General features: G+C 45.4%; 1 protein-coding gene across 1 annotated transcript in view; it reads left to right on the top strand.

Annotated features, from left to right (window-relative positions):
* The window catches only part of PEPD (peptidase D), a 215,020-nt gene that overhangs the window by 155,211 nt on the left and 39,355 nt on the right, over window positions 1-20,454 (top strand). Inside the window, exon 11 of the mRNA XM_069216573.1 lies at window positions 8,182-8,259. Within this exon, the coding sequence (XP_069072674.1) occupies window positions 8,182-8,259 (78 nt within the window). The remainder of the gene's footprint in view (window positions 1-8,181; window positions 8,260-20,454) is intronic.

Raw genomic sequence — 20,454 nt, 5'->3', positions numbered from 1 at the left:
TTTTGTACAAGTACATTCAGAACCTAACTATAATGTCTCTGTAACCTTTGTTTTTTCAGTGAATTTGTATGGGTTTTTTAATGTATAATAATTTTTTTTACTGTACGTTAATCTAACCACCACCGTGCACGGCCTTTGGACGTGCGTGGATGCAGTTGGTTACAGGGCCTTCTCCCGTGCAGGCCAGTCCCTGCTGCCAATGTCCCTAACCACCCAACCCAATGCTGTGCACGACCCTTTGCGCATGCACAGCAGAAGTTGTCCACAGCCTTTCTGGGTGTGGGAATAGGTGTGAGAGGCTGTATCTGGGGGTTAGGGTAGCTGTCAGAGTGTCTGTCTGGGTGTGTGATGCTCTGAGTGTGCGTGTGAGTGGGTGCATAACTGTCTGAGTGGGTGCGTGAGTGTCTGAGTGCATATGTCAGGGGGAGAATTGATTGAAAGAGAGTCAGAAATAGAGAAAGAAAGGGAGAGTTTTTTTAGGCTTTAATATCTCATATACTTAGAATGAGATATTTTTGTTGGATTTAAAAAAAAAACTATTTTTAAAAAAGTATAATTTTTTTTTTTAATTAAAAAAGAAGAAACAAAATGGAAATTAGTCCAGCTGGTCCCGAACCCCCATAGCTCAGTGTGAAGGTCTGCAACCTTCACACTGAGCTATGGGTTTTTTATTTTTAAATTTGTTTTAGCAGCCCTTTATGGGCTATCTGGGACAGCCTTATATATTTTTTTATTTATTTAATTTTTAAATAAAATGCCTTTTACCGGCTATCTAAGACCACGAGGGAGCCATTAAGGGCTCCCCTACGGTCACTCCTTTATTTATGTATATATATATATATATTTTTTTTTATTAAATAAAATGCCCTTTACGGGCTACCTGACCTTAAGGCTTCCCCTGCCGTGCCATTGCTTCAGTAAGCATGGAGCTGCTTTGACAGCAGCTTCCTGTTTGCTGAAGGATTTCATCTCTGTACCCTGCATGCAAGAAGGGGACACAGATGAAAGCTCTACTTTTTGACACCGGGACCTGCTTTAAAGGCCCTGCTATCAAACAGCAGAGCTGCAGCCAAACCACAGCAAACCGCTATGTCCCGGGAGTGGGCACCCCAAGACATAGAAGGAGCTGGCCCTGGGGGGTGGTGATCCCCAGTGCCATCAGAGGCTCCAAGAGAGGGGGGGATCATGCATTCCCCCCCCCGCCCAACATGTACTTACCTCCGGGGAGGTGGTGGTCCCCCTGGTGCAGGGGTCTGTAGGAAAGTACCATCTTGCCTGGCATGTTACCCCCATTTTTACTGTATGTATGTTTGTTTTTGCCTGTCACTGGGATCCTGCTAGCCAAGACCCCAGTGCTCATAAAGTATGCCCTGTATGTGTTCCCTGTGTAGTGCCTAACTGTATCACTGAGGCTCTGCTAACCAGAACCTCAGTGTTTATGGTCTCTCTGCTTTTAAAATTGTCACTGCAGGCTACTGACTAATTTTACCAATTCTGATTGGGACACTGGAACACCCTTATAATTCCCTAGTATATATTGTACCTAGGTACCCAGGGTATTGGGGTTCCAGGAGATCCCTATGGGCTGCAGCATTTCTTTTGCCACCCATAGGGAGCTCAGACAAATCTTACACAGGACTGTCACTGCAGCCTGAGTGAAATAACGTCCACGTTATTTCACAGCCATTTTACACTGCACTTAAGTAACTTATAAGTCACCTATATGTCTAACCCTCACTTAGTGAAGGTTAGATGCAAAGTTACTTAGTGTGAGGGCACCATGGCACTAGCCAAGGTGCCCCCACATTGTCCAGGACACTTTCCCCGGACTTTGTGAGTGCAGGGACACCATTACACATGTGCACTATATATAGGTCAATACCTACATGTAGCTCCACAATGGTAACTCCGAACATGGCCATGTAACATGTCTAGGATCATGGAATTGTCACCCCAGTACCATTCTGGTATTGGGGGGACAATTCCATGCATCCCTGGGGCTCCAGCACAGAGCCCGGGTACTGCCAAACTAACTTTCTGGGGTTTTCTCTGCAGCTACCGTTGCTGCCAACCCTCAGATAGGTTTCTGCCCCCTTGGGGCCTGGGCAACCCAGTCCCAGGAAGGCAGAACAAAGGATTAGGTGTGAAGGGCCTGGGAGGAGTAGCCTCTTCTGGCCTCTGGAAATGCTTTGAAGGGCACAGATGGTGCCCTCCTTGCATAAGCCAGTATAGACTGGTTCAGGGATCCCCACCAACCCTTCTCTGGCGCGAAACTGGACAAAGGAAAGGGGAGTGACCACTCCCCTGACCAGCACCTCCCTAGGGGTGGTGCCCAGAGCTCCTCCAGTGTGTCCCAGTCCTCTGCCATCTTGGTGTGAGAAGAAATCTCCTGAGGGTCGACGGAATCTTCCCCCTGCCAACGCAGGCACCAAACTTCTGCATCACCGGTCCTCTGGGTCCCCTCTCATCTTGATGAGCGTGGTCCCTGGAACACAGGAGCTGGATCCAAGTGTCCCCGACAGTCCAGTGGTCCATCTGTCCTAATTTGGTGGAGGTAAGTCCTTGCCTCCCCACATCAGACAGTAATCCTGTGTACTGCGTGAACTGCAGCTGCTAGGGCTTCTGTACACTTTTGCAAGACTTCCTTCGTGCACAGCCTAGCCCTGGTCCCCAGCACTCCGTCCTCCATTGCCCAACTCGCTGAGTTGGACTCAGACTTCGTGGGACCCCCTTTTGTTGTGCTGAGTCGACTGTCGTGCTCTGATCTTCTGAACGCCTGTTCAGGTGCTTCTGCGGGAGCTGCCTGCTTCTGTGGGGGCTCTCTGTGTTGCTGAGCGCCCCCTCTGTCTCTTCCAAGAGGCGACCTCCTGGTCCCTCCTGGGCCCTGGCAGCACCCAAAACCCTCAACCGCGACTCTTGCAGCTAGCAAGGCTTGTTTGCGGTCTTTCTGAGTGGCTGCATCCTCTAGCACGTCGTGGGACATCTTCTGACCAAAGGAGAAGTTCCTGACACCTTCCGTTGTTGCAGAATCTTCAGCTTCTTCCACCCGGAGGCAGCCCTTATGCACCTTCATCGGGGTTTAGTGGGCTCCTGACCCCCCCCCCCCCCTGGACACTTGCTTGACTCTTGGACTTGGTCCCCTTCCTTTACAGGTCCACAGGTCCAGGAATCCGTCTTCAGTGCTTTGCAGTCAGTTGTTTTCCTTGCAGAATCCCCTATCTCGACTTTACTGTCTTTCTGGGGTAGAAGGGTAACTTTACTCCTACATTTCAGGGTCTTGGAATGGGGTATCTTGGACACCCTTAGTGCTTTCTTACACTCCCAGCGGCCCTCTACGCACTACACTAGAGCAGGGGTCCCTTTGTGGTTCGCATTCCACTTTTGGAGTATATGGCTTGTGTTGCCCCTAGGCCTATTTTCTCCTATTGCATTCTATTGTGTTCTACAGTGTTTGCACTACTTTTCTAACTGTTTACTTACCTGATTTGGTTTGTGTGTTTATGTTTTGTGTATATTACTCATCTCCTAAGGGAGTATATCCTCTGAGATACTTTTGGCATATTGTCACTAAAATAAAGTACCTTTATTTTTGGTAACTGAGTATTGTATTTTCTTATGATATAGTGGTATAGTAGGAGCTTTGCATGTCCCCTCGTTCAGCCTATGCTGCTCTGCTATAGCTACCTCTATCAGCCTAAGCTTCTAGAACACATCTAATCTACTAATAAGGGATAACTGGACCTGGCACAAGGTGTAAGTACCACAAGGTTCCCACTATAAGCCAGGCCAGCCTCCTACAGGGCCCATAGGGACACCCTTTCTTTTTTAAACATTTGCCCTTGGGGATGGCGGTCCCGGGGCAAAGGGGGGATGTGCAGCTCCCTCACAAATACATTGCATTTTGCCCCTGGGGTGGTGGTCCACAGGGTGCGGGGGCAGGACAGCTCCCCGCTCCAACGATAGTGTTGCCCCCGGGGTGACGGTCCCCAGGGCAGCAGGGGGGGGCACGTGCCACCCCCCCTACAAATACATCGAATTTTGCCCCAGGGGTGGTGGTCCCCAGGCATGGGGGGCACAGGCCCCCTTGTATAATGTTAGATCAATACCATGTGGAGGTGGTGGTCCACGGGGCAGCAGGAGGGGGCCAGCCAGCCCCCCTTCGCATACTATATGAAAACCCTGAGGAGGTGGTGGTCCCAGCGCAGCGGGAGGGGGCCAGGATCCACCCACACTTTTTTCTTTTTTTTTAAAAAGCCCCTGGACTTAGCTCACCATGGGACATTAGACTAACGAAATGCGGGAGACCATACTTTGTCTTTTTTTCAATTATTTTACGAGCAGATTCGCGGATCCACTGCGACTCCGCTAGTAAAATAAATTTAAAAAATGCTTTTTACCACCAGAGCCAAGGGGTCAGGGTGTTTGTACCTGGCCCCTTTCTTTGTTTTTTTACTTTTTTTTGGGGGGGACTCAACTTCAGCCAAGCCCCAAGATGGCTGACAACACTTCAACAACAGAAGTCTTTGAAGTGTTATCAGTCTTTCAGATCCCTGCACGAGATCCGATGGGGTCGCAAATCCTCCACATCCTTAGATATACAAATTTAGATTTTCTTTAATTCCTCTAAAACTACTGAATGGAAGTACACCAAAAAAAACAATAACACTGTACCATCCTGCCAAATTTAGTGTAATTCAGTCCAGTAGTTTTTGCGCTATTGCTGTTCCAAATCCCTATGGAAAAATAAATTGGGAAAACGTGTTTTGGGACCCCCCTTTGTTCATGGATGCATACATAAATATATATATATATTTATATGTTTATAATTTAATCCCTTCTGTGCTTCGGACAGCTGGGAGCCATCCGATGCCACAGTGCTCATGTGCATCGGATGGCTCCCGACACATGGCACGTGGCACTTGAAATCCGCCTGGTGCAGGCACCAGAGGGGTTTCTTTTAGAAAGAAACAGCCTCTGGAGAGTAAGAAGAGCTTCCCCATCTCCTGGGGTTGTTTCTTTTGTTTCAGTGAAATGACGATCAGCGTGCATGGTGCTCTGACATCATTTCACTGAAAGTGAAATGAGCTGATCGGCTCATTTCATTTTCACTGCCTTGGTGCTCAAGGGTCTATCTCAGCCCCCTGAACACTGAGTCAGACGGGAGAGGTATCATTGGAAAGGGGATAATGTCTCCCTTTTCAGGGGTACCCATCCCTAGTGGATCTCTGCTTGGGGATCGCCCAGAGAGGGAAATCTCCAAACAGGGATCCCCCCACTAGACACCAGGGAGTGGGGAGCGGCCCCTTACGCAAGGCTCTTGCTCCCCCTGTTTTTTGTGCATTTACAGTCTTTCTGCCCCCCCCCCACTCCCCAGGGGCAGATGGAGCAGTTGCCTCCAATCTGCCCTGCCCCCCCCCCCCCCCCCCCCCCACCCCGGGGCAGAAATCCGACTTGAAACCAGGGATATATTTTATATATACATCTAGGGATGGGGACTGCCCTAAATGGGCATTGTAATACTCCCACCCCCTCCAAAAATTGGCAAAGTCTTTCTGCCACTCCCCCTCCCTGGGAACACCCACTAGGCACCACCAGGGATTTTTTTTTTTTTTATTCATCTAGGGATGGTGCTGCCCAGAATGGGCATTTCAATGCCCCCCCCCCACCCCCCCAAAAACAAATCAGTCTTTCTGCCTCTTTGGGGGGCAGATGGGGCAATAGGCAATCATCTTAGCCCACTAGGCACCAGGGACACCTCCCCCCAAAAAATGGGCACAGTTTTCTGCCCCCCTGAGAGGGCAGATTGTGGTTACTACACCCAGAAATCCCACTAGGCCCAGGGATTTGTTTATGGGCGTGTCAGGAAGTGGCCCCATAGGCAAATGCGACTCCCCATTTTTTGGGCACACACATTTTGGATGTTTCCGCTCCTTTGGGAGCAGATTAGTGTTATTTTAAGTTCATCTGGCCCCAAGGGAGGAGGGGGAAGAAAACGACTAGATACCAGGGAAAGTTTCTGTGTGTGTGAACTGAAGTTCAGCTGACGGTTTGCATGTACTGGCGTTTGGCTGGCTGTGTATATACTGGTATTCTGCTGGTGGTGTGTGTGGATTTGTGCTTGGCTGGTGGTGTGTGTGGGTGAGCGCTTGGCTGACTTTGTGGCTTGCATGGATCCCCCAGCGTTTTCTTACCCAGAATCCCACGCAAACCTCAAATTTAGCTAAATACTTACATTTTCCTCACATTTCTGTGTGGGAAAGTTGTTACATTACATCACCGGCAGAAATTTCCTACCACTCAGTGTTCCTCTCAGTCTCCCGATAAACATATACCGACTTGTGTCGCAGGCGCTTGACTGGGCCAAGCGCCTACAACCGGGAAGGGACAAAAATGTGTAGATTGCCCTTTTGGGCCCACTTTGATACCCCCTCGGTTTTTCATTTTATACATTTTTAGGCTGACTCTGCTTTGGGCACCGTACAGGTGAGGTATCATTTTTATCAGGAAACTGGGGTGAACGCTGGGAGGCAGGAAATCCGTGCCAGCACGGTGATCCTGTGACTTTTCCACACAGAAATGTGAGGAAAGTGTGACTTTTTAGCTAAGTATGAAGTTTACTGGGGATTCTGGGTAAGAAAATGTTGTGGGATTAAAGCAAGCCACATCTCCCTGGACTCCCCCAGGTGTCTGGTTTTCAGAAATGTCTGTATTTGGTAGGTTTCCCTAGATGGCTGTAGACCTCAGGCCCAAAAATGCAGGTGGCCCCCTATCTATAACAAAAGACCCTGTTTTTGCAAGGGGGGGTACCTGCGTTTTTGGTCCCGGGCTGAACGGCCATCTAGGGGAGTCCACACAAACCACACCTCCCTGGATCTCCCATCGTTGTCTTACCCAGAATCCCCTGCAAACCTCAAATTTAGCTAAAAAAAAATCTAATTTTCCTCACATTTCAATGTGGGATCCCTGCACCTGCACAAATTTCCTACCACCCGGCATTTCCCTTGGCCTCCTGATAAAAAATCATACATCACTTGTGTGGGTGCCCAAATCTTCCACAGTTGAAACAAAGTTACAGGTGAAAACGTAGACCGAAATTGCTGTTTTTTCAACTCAATTTCAATATTTTTTTTATTTCAACTGTTACTTTCCATAGGTAAATCTTGAAGGACCTACACAAATGAACCCTTGCTGAATTCAGAAGTCTACTTTTCAGAAATGTATAGCTTTCTGGGGTCGACCATTGGTTTCACATCTATTTCTGTCACTAACTGGAAGGAGGTTGAAAGCACAAAAAGTAGGAAAAATGGGGTACATCCCAGTAAAATGCCAAAACTGTGTTGAGAAAATTGTTTTTCTGATTCTAGTCTGTCTATCCCTGAAAGCTGGGAAGACGGTGATTTTAGAACCCATTTTTCTCAAAAAACCATAATTATAGCTGCATTTTGGCTAATTCCTTGGTCCCAACCATTGGAATACACAAACCCTGGGTACCTCTAGAATCCCCAGAATGTTGAAAAAAAAGGACGCAAATTTAACGTGGATAGCTTATGTGGACAAAAAGTTATGGGGGCCTAAGCAGTACCTGTGAGTGGTCATGTGTGGTATTGGTCATATTCCAAAGCTGAGCTGGAATACATTTGCTGCTGTTTTGGAACCTGTTTGGCAGCAAATTTAGAAGTGTACTTTGTGATTAGGAATGGACTTACTCTTTTGTGGGCTTTACCTTTTGTAGGTAGATATTTGTATTTGCAAGTCCTATTACAACTCTCCCATTTAGATGTTGGTATTCCCCATTTTCCGGTCACTCTTTACTGTTTCTCCCACATTTCTACTATAACTACTGCACCAAAAAAGATAGGATTGGCAGAGGCGGAGGTCTTTGGCACGTTGGATAGTAAATAGCATTTTTTAGTACATGATTAATACGGCTGAAATGCAATTTATGGTACTATGGAATGCAGTTTGTAAATGGGCCACTTTGTGTGCTCTCTTCCACAAAAATGCCTTTTCACTTGATACTGAAATCCTGTTACTAATTCACACATTTAAATGAACTGTGTCCCTGAAATTGGCGTTATTGAGATATAGTACTTCTGCAATGTAAGTTCCATTTCATGGTGTGCCAATATGTAACATAAGTGAAAGGCATAACTGATTTTGATGTTCTTTTATTATTCTCAGTGGAGACAACTCATCTGTTTTGCATTACGGGCATGCGGGAGCCCCAAACGACAAGACTATTGCGGATGGAGATTTGTGGTGAGTTAATTTTGAGGTTAATCAAGGAAAGGCTATGTCATTTTTGCATGAGTAAAAATAAACATACATACGCATTTTGCCAATGATAAAATATGATCGCTAGTGTCTGTAGGAAAAGAGGCCTTTCACCGAATCCTGATTTTGAGGCTCTGGCACCTGTCAGTGGAACTGAAGTTTAGGCCATACTACGTATTGCATTGCAGCGAGTTGTGATATGGTTTTCTAATGCACTGAAAAATTAGTTTGTCCCGGGTTAATGCCCCACTATGGATGTAGGCGATACTCGTTCTAAACAGTGGCAAATGATGGATGTGTGTTGCCTCATAAACCACTTGTTTTAATTCACAGTCACGAATTCGCGAACAGAGGATGAAGCTAACCTGGCTTTTTGGGAGGATGCTTTCCTGTCTTGCTAGGAGCACGGCTACATTTATAAGTCTCCTGAGTCACCCAGCAGAAATATTTAATGCCGATTTACCACAAATGAAGAACTGGAGAACCGCTTTCACCTGAAACTGCTACTCCGTGGTAGGCAGGCACACTGCAGAGTGGTAACTAAGGCCCTTCTGAAAGGTGGACTGAGAAGCTCTGGAGCGCAGTCTGCAATGAGGGATGTGTTATGTTACTGTGTGCCATCTGTGGTTTATCAGGACGGTGACCTGAATCACTGGGAGGGCAGAAAGCCGTGGTAGATGTGATGTGTGTGGATGGTGGGAGGCAGCTGCCCAGCACACCGAAAAATGCACATATGTATTTGTGAGAGAGGGGTATCCCCAAGATGCTGTAACGGCGTGTCTGAGATATTGAGCTCAAGGAGACCTAAATTAATTAGAGGTAAATGCTTTTCAGCCATACTACAGGCTAAGACCTGTAATAAAGGCAGCATTCATCTTTACATTATCAGAGTTCCCTGCCTTACTACCAGCTGGTATTGAAATTAAGCAGAAAATCCCCCAATACGGAGGTGATGGTGAGACATTTGTGCATTTTGCTATCCAGTCTGTGCTGTGCCATGGACAATAGGTTCTTGGTGACAGAAAATGATCATTGTATGTGATATTACCATCCCTGGTAGAAGTTCTTCTGCATTCTGTCAGTATTGAAAACGAAAGATGTGGTGGGATATCTTATCTAAGAGTGAAACTTTCCCAGTAGTTAGAAAATTGCATAGGGGCCTTTGAACCTGCTTTCGAAAGCAACTCCTCCTGTAACCACAGACCTTATCATACATAAAATGTTACAAACGGAAAGTATTTGCTGATCCTCAGATGTCCAGTTCAGTGGCACTGGCAGATTAGGAGAAATTGGAGGGGAACGGAAGGAGTCTAGCATAGCAGATGCCACTAAGAAAATTCAAAATGCTTCACACTAGAGCATCACTCGGCCCTGGTGAATACATACATAGAGTGTCACATTTAAGCCGGCTTGTAAGTTGCATGGCATTAGAAGCTATGTTGAATTTATGCTACTGAAAGAGATGCTAATGCACCTTCCGCTCATCAAGCATTTTTCTCACCAAGATTAGTGACATTCTTGTAGTGTGTAGAATAATTTTCTTAAGAGTTATATAAAAGGTGATTTGGTTAAAAGAGGACATTTCAAAACCTTGTCTTGACCTCCCGCTTACCCACACAACGAGGATGAAATAAACCAAAGTGAGACAATTTATTTGCTCATATTGCCATGTCAAATCAATTAGTAAAAAAGTTGAGTCTTCCTTTCAATGTCCAGAATGTTAATGCAAAGATTTTAGATTGCACAAATTGAAAACAGATGTATATTGCCAATTTTAATTACAAAAATAAATGAAAAACCGTAAGAATTTGCAGAAAATCCTGTTTTCTATACCATTTGCACGTGAGTTTGTTTTCTTCCTATTAGACTCTGATCATATTCCCTTCTTCAAGTGGCTATTTTCACTCTCTCCAAGAATGGATATACAGTGATGTGAGAGATTTGAAAGGGCAAAGTAATTCAGTCGAACATTGGTGCATAGTCTTGTAGTGAATTACTGGCTTAAGAATTCAATTCGGAAAAAAGAATGCATAACACCCAACAACTTCCGGGGAATCTTTTTTTCACGCATTTCAGATCACACAGAAGAGATGCTTTCCTTAATAGTTTTAACACTTTCCACAAAACGACGTGTCGCAACTCTCAGCCTGAAACCTTCATCACCTAGGAGACTATCTTGGAGACAACTCCTTGTGCCTCTTCGCAATATATTTGCATATGGAATATAACCTATAGGAGTGTTATCAAGCACTGCCTGTTCAGCTGGGACTAGGGTCAGAGCAACGATATGGGCTGGTGTGATATGGGTTATTGGACTGGATTGGTCTAGGGGAAGTGACTGTACCAGAGATTGTCAAGGGAGGAAATGCAGCTTTTGCACACAGCACAGCACTGGGTAGCCCAGCTCACTGATGTTCAAGAAGCCAGTTCAAACGCAGACAGCTCATGTGGTGCACATCTGCATTCATATTTTGGTGTCATTTTTGTGGTTTGTGTACTGTCGCATTTCTTATTGCCTAGCAGTGTCTGGGGCAGAGACTTCCTACAGACGCACGCACATTGTGCCCAACAGGCAAGTGTTAGTCACTGGTAGCACCATGCAGAAGCAGTTCTGCCATGTCCCCACTCCACTCCACTGACGCCCACCCACTGCTGTCTCGTTGTTTCTGGCACCTCACTATTGTTGCTCGTTTGCACTTATTCCTTTATTTCTGGGCTTCTCATTCCCAGTGTCTGTCTGACTTTGTACTGTGGCCTAGTTGGCCCTAGCCCACTTCATCTGGCTCAACCACATGAAGGATGCGAACTGTTGCCCCACCATGCTACCTCTCAGTCTACGTCACTAATTAGTGCAAGCAAAATACATTGTTAACATTTAAAGTTAATATAAAAATAAATATTAAAGCACACTTCGAACCAGCTTTAATAATGAAGTAAAGGGAACTGTTTGTGGCAATTGTGAACATGATGCACAGGCTTTGTCACTCCAGAGTGACTGAAGACAATAGGTAAAGTGGCCTAACCACTAGTTCCATCCTGGATGCTGTGATGGACAAAAACAAAATAGGAATGACGGTTTAACAGACCAATGGATGAAGACTGCTGACCAAAAACGTATCTTTTCATGCATGTTATGCATTTTTATTTGGGGGAACAATAGTTTGGGGAGAATGCTAAAGCTGTCTCAAAGGCCAGTCCTAAAACAGGCCCTCTCACCAGCTCTAAGAACTCCAAAATGGCTGCCTTTGAAAGCTGCTGAAATCTCAGAATCTAATCTGATGTAAAGCTCTATGGGTTACACATACTAATTCCCTGAGTTGCTTAGCCTAAAAACTAAAAATCATTTGAGAAAATAAAAGTTCAATAAAAACAATGATAGGTAAACAACAGAATTTCCAGAAATTCAACAGGCTACAAAAATCAATACTTCTCAGAAATTCAGAACAACCTTCCACCAGAATTTAGATTTGCTCCATCATATATTTCCATCAGGTTTGAGGTGAATTATCTATTAAAGGATCAACATTTTAACCCCACTAACAATGTTATGCCCTTCTCTTGCAAAGCCCCATATCACAATTTGGAACCTCACTGGACCTACATTTTGATAAGACTAAAGCTCTTCTCTTTTGTAATGTATGTCTCTTGTTACATAGAACAAGGAGCTCATGTTTGTTAATGAGAGTCATAAACTTGAGCAAAACTTCATATCAATTACATGCATATGTAATTGTAAAATGAGATCAGTTCAATCACATTCCACAAAAGAAGGCCGCTACCTCTACCTCATGACTGTTAACTCGGTCTTTATGGTCTGACATGACAGCTCCGCTCTCACCAGACAATCATGTGAGCATCACTAGAGAGGAACTTTGGCTCCACCCACCTGTTGAGAGCCTGGATTACATGTTTCAGTGGGCAGAAGTTGTGTGCCTACATAGAGTGCTTGCCCTCCTCGTAGCTGTGATCAATTTACTTATCCAGCTGCCTGAGCTTGAACCTTCAGGGGCACACACATGCCATTGTAAAGCTATTAAAGTGTTTTAGGTAGCTGGATAACTTATGGTGTTTTCCTCTGGCAGCAGCACAAATGGGAGGAGGGCTGCCATTAACCCACAAGGATTCCTGTGTCTGCTTTATTCTTCATTTCTTTCCTTCCACACAAATACATATATAGGGGAGAGGATGTAGCATAACTCACAGAGCTGCTGACCTTGGAGCTGATGAACAGTGAAATAAATTGTTTAATTCAGAAAATTGATAAAAAATACAGGCTGGCTGATCACATGGCTTACACAGTTGAATAAACACAACATGACTGAAAATGATTTCATTTCAATACAGTTTATACATTGATTGTCAGTGACCCACAATAGTAACATGGCATTATCGTGGCAAGAAGGTACCATAGAAACCCAAGACAGCTGGAGAGGAAGAAAGAGAATGAGTGAGAAGGTCCGAATATAAAATCAATAATACCTAATGCTCTATGGGCAGAACAACTTACTCCGACGTTGGGCTTAATGCAGGGGTCCCTAAGGATAAGGAGGAAAAATAAATATAATCACTAAAACGTATGTGTGGGCACATATGCAAAAAGGTGAACACATAACAGGGTACTCATAATATGGTTATTTGGGACAGAAGTAAAAAAAAAAATGGATATTGATAACTTTTAACCACAATACAGAATGAAGAAAGAACATAAAACATGGCTTACCAAGTTCATGAAGATGATGTAGCCAAGGGGAAAAAAAACGTGCAGTTGAATGTGTCACCAGTAAGACCATAGCCACAAGAAAGACAGCTTGCAACAGAACATCCCATGAAACAATTCAGCCTAAAGAGGAGCGGAGAACCTGCAGCACGAGCTGGAGATCCCAGGTAGGAAATAGCACCAGCTACACAAACTTATAGCAACTAAGGCACCAAAGATGCAGAAGGATCCAGAGGACAAAACATGTAATGAGCACTCCGAGGCAATGGCAAAACAGCAAGAGCAAGCCATCAGCGAAACCCAGCCAGTAGAAAGTCAAACATATACCCAGCAGGGCATGCAGAGAGAAATACCCAACATGCAGACTCAGTGATAGACACCTAACCCACAAACCCATGGTTGAGTCACTACAGTGCACTCCTAATGAAACATAAGTAAAAGACTTTCTTGCCTAGATTCAAATGCCCGCCCTTCCAGAAGGCAAAGAGAACCAAATTGGCTATCAAATCATATGTGCAAAGCTCAGAACACCAAGCCCGAGATGCAAGAGGTCATTTAGTATGGGAACATCTGACTGAGGACGCCAGACAAGGAGGACACATGACAGACCACTGACACAAAGATCAAGGTTGCCTGAACCATCAAAACCTAAGATCATGAGCCCCCAAGCAGGAAAAGAGATAAAAAGACAATAAATCCTGCCAAACCGTGACTTGCCTCTGCCAACTGGGTTAACTAGCGAAGACACCAGCAGCTTGTGGTTCCACCAGGACCAGTGAGGCATCCTACCAGTAGACATTAAAAGCGAATACCATGAAAGCCAAGGGGGGCAAAGTCACTCCACTACAGGATGAACAGAAGTAACCATTAGACTGGTGAATGGGACCAGACATACTATGCACACAGGTGTGGGACCGAAACCCACCAGGTCAGTAGATCATGTGCTCCAAACAAGAACACCTGAGCGATGCAGGACAAATCCCAGTGGATCAAGTAGAGACAGAACACCCAGTGCAGGAAAACTTTCAGATGTTAAGAAACCAAATAAGAAATATTTTGAACACTGCAAGCATCAACAGGGCATGATATAGACTTGGGATCTTGGTGACACTGGGGCACAAAACCCAACCATCACACGGTGAGAAATGGATCGGAGTAGTCAGTCCATGAGGGAAGCACTGCTGAGGAAAGAACTTCAAGCCCTGGGAAGGCATGTGTGAGTTAGAGAGATGCAACATCCTCGGAGGCACCAGAAGGCTATACCACCCAAGGCCTTGAGTTGGCTTAAAGCACACTGCATTAACAGGGCCTCAAGCAACCAATTCTAGAGAAAGGGAGAACAAGGAGGCCCTCCAAGTAAAAAAAAAAAACACCAAGGGAAGGCACAGGGCCCTACAGCTCTGAGAAATACATTTTTCTTTTTAAATTGTGCAGAAATATCTGCAAGAAAACCAACAAAAGTATGTCCCTTTCTCATGACCTTCTTTAAAATTGCCACGTCGTACAGCACCTTAGATTGCTGCCAGTTCTGTGTTTGTTGATGTTGAAAATCCTTATATCATGCTTCTTTTTTAAGTCTAACCGGTTGTTCTGAGCGAGTCGTCTGTCTTCTTTAGATCAAGTCTCCCATTAAGTATATACTCTGAAACAGTTGATTCCACAAATATTCAATTTTATTTCTATTTTTAAGGAACTTTAGTTAATGCATCAATGTGTGCTCCCATATCTTATGGCTTAACCTATCACTTAACACTTGAAATGAGTTATGTGGTTTTTAAGAATGTTTCTCTGTAGGAATTGTTTAAAAGGGGCAACAACCCTTCATGACTCTGGGGAACGTCCTTCAAATTATCATTACATGTTGTGTAGATTTTTGACCGTTTCAGCTCACACAGCAATCCTGCATTTGCTCTAAAGGCTCTTTCTGTGACTTGGATTACAACCCATAGCTGGACTCTGTGGTAAGAGGGATACATCATGTGGACCCTCCTTACAAAGCATGACTATTGTCAAGGGTGCAGAGAACTGACAGTAGTTGCAGCAATTATGTTAAAGTTGCAAAACTGCCCTTTTTACCTGTCTCTGCTAAGGGAAGAGTCGTTTGCTGGTCTCTCTCTGCCGTTTTCAATAGTTCTTCCAGTCGCCTGCAACCAAGTTCTATGCACATCTATGTGACATGGATTTCGTGTGTATGCATTACTTCCGAGTAAAGAGTGAGTGAAGCTTGTATGACAGATGGTTGTATTCACAATTAAATCCATGTTTTTCCTACATCTCAGTGGTACCTAGGAAGGAGGAATCCATAGGTAGCGGTGTCAACTGCATTGCTCTAATAAAACGTTCCAAGAATCCTTAGTAGTGGTTCGGACTTTTGTGTGTGGAAGAGAAGAGAAGCGATACCAGCCGCTTAGAAGCTTAGGGAGTTTCTCCTGCCCTTTCCCAACCAGTTGCTCACTGGAAGCGCTACAAACACGTTAACAGCGAGTTAAACAGGACAGTCTCCTTTTGTTTTGTTCGCATATTTTGCATATTTCCTTTCAGAAGACTCAGAGCTCCACCTTTCTGCTAGCACCAAATAACAAAGGCCATGACTGGATCAGACTGAGTGCAATAAGCAAAAAGAACTAGAACTGGCCAGAATCGGCCTCGAGCTGACTGATGGAATACACAACTGCTATCTGCATCTTTACTATAAAGATGAGGAACAAACTTGCAGCTAATGTTCCTGATGACCAAGAAACTGATCTCCAGTGTTTGGTAAACTTCCTCAAACTCTGCAGGTTTCAGACCACCAACCTACCACATTCTACCAAGCCAGCCAGGAAATGCTACCCTGACCTTGCTTCATGGGAGGGAGCTCACTGACTGCTCAGGATGAACATTAGAAGTGCTCATGCTCGGTGAGAAAAATAAGAAGGGCTGCAAAAGAGCTGAGGCAGAAGGATCTGAAGCTGCCTGCTGAAGTTCGGGGAAAGCCCTTAACTGCTTTGTTGAGGGTGATGTCATGAAGCGGAAAGTGAAATGTGGGCACCCAGAGCCCAAAAATGCTTTGGAATTCACCTCCTGTACAAATGTTTCATCAGTAACCAAGTGCCAATACATGCCAAGACATTTTTAAACACCAAAGAATAATAAACTAGACCACAAACTGTGATTTCCTACACAAAACACTCATGTGCCGCAAATGGCTCAATGGGAGTTTGCTCTGCATTCATCGATGTGACCCTGGATGGGTACCTAGTTTGTTTCTGTTGTGGGCTTTGTTATTGGGCACAGGAAGAACCCAAGCAACAAGATCCCAAGGATGTGAGCACGTAAACCCAGGCACAGTCTTCTCTTCAGCCAGACTGGAGCTGCCATTGTTTACCTGACCCTTTTAACGCAGGCACCATAGAGGCAGAACAAAACAACATCTGCGGGCCTGTGTATGAGACGCTAATTTCCCCACTCTGTGGACCATACAGAATTCACTCCTGCCTGGAAAGCCTCTCCCCCACCGGTCCTGGCAACCCTAAAGCATGGCCTGCATGAACAAATACATTCACGGAAACATTCTGCGCAAGATAGGTAATGGCACTTAAGGGGTAAGAACCCCATAAGGGAGGAATTGTTTACTCTTATTGTAAAAGACCAAGTTTGCATTACTACAGACTGCATCCTTCCTCATTCCCCTGAGGGAGGCTGAGAGACATGCACGGAGGTGGGTACCACTGAGAACTGTCTCACAGGAGTAGCCACAGCTAAGCCCCATGAGTTGTCCGATCATTGCAGAATAATAACTAATGCTTTCTGACATCCAGGAATGGCTTTATGATTTGTTTAAACAGTAAAGTACTTTTTCTTTTAACACAATGAATTGACCGACTATACTAGTTATTAACTTGGATAGTTTGAACAGACTGCTCCCTTTGAAGGTGACCTTTCCACCACTTGTACCCTTGTAGCCCCCACATCTTTAGTCCTGCCTGCTCGAGGTTCAAGAAAGCCTGAAAGATGCAAACTGTATGACTAAGTCTGGTACCATGCATGTCATGTGCACCGCAAACAGAAAGACAACCTTGTGGGACCAAATAAATGAAGAGCTTTGCATCCAGATCTGTATTGCCTGCTGTTAGAACTGGGATCGCTAGTTGTCCGAGTATGAACCCTATACAAGCAGGAACCTCCACTCTAGTCAGGGTAAGCTAGATACACACATAGAGATAACCTGTGCTCACCCTCTGGTAGCTTGGCACAGAGCAGTCAGGCTTATCCAAAGAGGCAGTGTGTAAAGTATTTGTGCAACATACAGTAACGCAACAAAACAGCACAAAAAGACTCTACACAGGTGTAGAACAATAGACAATAATTTTAGGAGTAAATCAAGACCAAAACGACAAAAATCCAATCAGTAGAAGTTGAGATATGACGTTTTAAAGAATAAACCAAAAATAGTGCTTAGAAGTCAATGCCGCTAAAAGGTCACTTGAGGATGCGCTAGACCAGGGTCAATCCAAAGTTCAGGCCGAACACGATGGACGGACACTGGCTACAGAATCCATGCAGGGTCCACTAAGAAATTATCTTAGATGGAAGATGCATTGACGAGGACTCGATGTGTGGAGCAGAAGAGATGTGTTGCTGTCAATTAAGGAGATGTATGTGTAATGCATTGGTTCCGAGCTGTGCAGCGTCGAAGATCAGGTAGTGTTGGGCTTCGAGGCAAGTTGTTGTCAGACCGCTGGGTTGGAGTGATGTGTCAGAGCCGAGCCGCATAGAGTTGAAGATGCATTGGAACCCAGGGACAATGGATAGCTGTCGATCGAGGAAATGTAGACAATGTGTCGGTTCCAAGCTGTGCAGCTGTGAGGATGCGTCGACGATCTGGTAGTGTTGGGTGTTGAGGTGATGTGTTATTGTCGAACTGCTGGGTTGGAGCGATGCGTCGGCGCTGAGTGAAATGCGCCAGTTCTGACAGCCGCAACATTGTTGTTGCCTGGATTTTCTTGAGTTGTAGCACAGACATTCACTTCCAAGGGCCCAGGTTTGGATTGCCACCATTTGGCAGGACTCACAGCAGACAGGGTCCAGGTGCTGTTTGTAGTTTGCAGACAGTCATTGATGTCACTCTGGTGTCAGATGAGAGGGGGGCCCAGCCCTTTCTCAGAAGGGCAGAGATTAGCAGGCAGCAGGGTAACTCATCAAAGCAGAGAGCAGTTCTTCTTGGAAAGCAGTCCAGCAGACTGGCACTCCTTGTAGCACAGCAGTCCTTACTCGTGGCAGAGTTCTTCACAAGTCCAGTAGTGTACTGAATTGGTGGGGTCAGAGAACCAAATGTGCCTTTGAAGTGGGGGTGACTTCAAAGAAAGGTCTTTGAAGTGCACAAGAATCCTTTCATCCTTGGCCCTGGCTCCAGACTATCTGTAAGGGGTAATGAGCCCTTTGTGTGGGGACAGGTCCTGCCTATTCAGGTGTGTTAGCCCCTCGTAACCCATCCTGCCCAAGAAGAGCCATCACAATGCAGATGAGTGCTCAGTCACACCTAATCTTACAGTGTTTGTGACTGACTAGAGGGAATGCACAAAGTGTAGCTGTCACCCACCTCTGACGATGCACATTTTTAGTCACAAGTATACTAAGTGATTGAGCCACTGCCAAGATTGCAAATAAGGGCCGGACAGGCCCTTTTCCACTAGGCATTCCTGTGAACTGGAGCTCTTTGACACCTGTTTTACAAGCCCAGGGTCAGTCCTGTTGCCCTTGTCACCTTCCAGCTCCCCAAAGTTAGTTGCAGCAGGCACAAGAAGGCTTCGAGAGAGGGAATAATAGAGGGACACAGTGGGGAAAGTAGAGAGAAAGCAATCCAAGAGGAAGAGAAAGGATGGTTGGAAAAAGTGAAATTCCGCAAGGAGGAGGAAAAGGGAGCAGGGCTGGTTTGAGCATTTTTTATCAGGAATGTATTGGATTCCCCAGTCCAGACCTATTGTGAACTTGGGGTCTCATGTGCAAAGTGTTTTAACAGTTGGAAACCCTCAGATTTGGTAAATCTGAGGATTTGAAACCACTAAAAAACTTTTTGAAATGAACTAAACTCAATGATTCGCAAAATGTTTTCTGAATCGTTAAATGGGTTTAGTAAACAATGAGTAATTCATATTTGGAAGGGGCATGATGATAACAGCAGTGAGGTAATCAGCTTGCTCAGTCCTTCTAATACAGATGCTGCAGACTACCAGCCCTCCAAAACTGTAGTGGGCTGGATACCTTTTCTCAGGTAGAATTTGAGTTCCCTTTGGGGCCGCCATCTGCAGAGGTGGCTTTGTTTAGGGCAATCCTGAACGATAGGAGAAGAGGTCCTTGCACTACTGCTCATTTTCGAACAAAGCAAGGCTAATCTCTTGATAGTGTTCAGCCAGCCTCTTTCATCTTCAGAGCACAGTTGGTGCATGGGGGGGCCAGCTGATCTTCGCCCATCGGTTTCTTGAAAGCCTCATGGTTCAGGGATTGTCCGGCTCTAAGTAGAACATGGGATCCTTCCTCAGTGTGCCCCCTGAGGAATTTAGAGAGTCCGGCTATGAATCTGATGTTTCTGAAGGGACTTCTTCTCCCTGTTTTGACAGTCCTTCCCCAGCTGGTCCTTCTGGCTTCTTGCATCCTTCTGGTCACTTACACTTGTTGACACATATGCACCTTTCAGTGGTGTCTCCACCTTCAGTAGTTTCCATATTAAGGTGTACCGTCTGACAGTGTCAAAGTCACGCTGGAGGTAGCAACAGATCTTCATTGGTTGCCAGTAGGAGAGGGTCTCACTTGTGGGAGACCATTCTTTACTCCACCCGGAGGGTCCACTGTTGTGACCGATGCCTCCACTCTAGGTTGAGTGCACATCTGGAGATCAGAGGACTTGGGTCTCTAGCGGAACCATATCAATCTGGCATAAAGTTCCTGCCCTCCACTCTTGGTTGATCCATCCAAGTACTTACATACAATATGACAATCTTATAGGTCAACACACAGGGCAGATTGGGTTGTGCCCTCCGTGGCAAGAAGCGAAGACATTGTATGTTTGGAGTTAGGCTCAGGCTCAATGATCCTGGCTGGTTGACAAGCACTTGGAAGGACCCTGAACGCAAGATTCTGTAACCTAAGTTTGCATTATGTTGCTGATACGAAAGACATCTATATCCAGAGGAGACACAGTCCAGTCTAGCCCTATTAGCCACCACTCTAACGTACCTCTGCGTCAGTCTTGAGAATGTGCATTGCCTACTGTTTTGCACCCTCCACTTTCTGCTGCAGGGAGCTCTAGGAGACATATTCCATCACAGCTGGGTCTTTCCTCAGCATTATACTTTCCTCCGATTCCTGATTCATTGTATTGAGAGGAAGCTGCACCAGGATCAAGCACAGATAAGTATTGCCCTGGACTGGCTATGGAGAACTTGGTATGCAGACTGTATCATCCTCTCCTGTATCCTTTCAGG

The sequence above is a fragment of the Pleurodeles waltl genome, chromosome 12, assembly GCF_031143425.1.
Source record: "Pleurodeles waltl isolate 20211129_DDA chromosome 12, aPleWal1.hap1.20221129, whole genome shotgun sequence".
Classification (NCBI taxonomy): domain Eukaryota; kingdom Metazoa; phylum Chordata; class Amphibia; order Caudata; family Salamandridae; genus Pleurodeles; species Pleurodeles waltl.
Note: the sequence above shows the minus strand (reverse complement) of the source record. Positions and strands in the feature narration are given on the sequence as shown.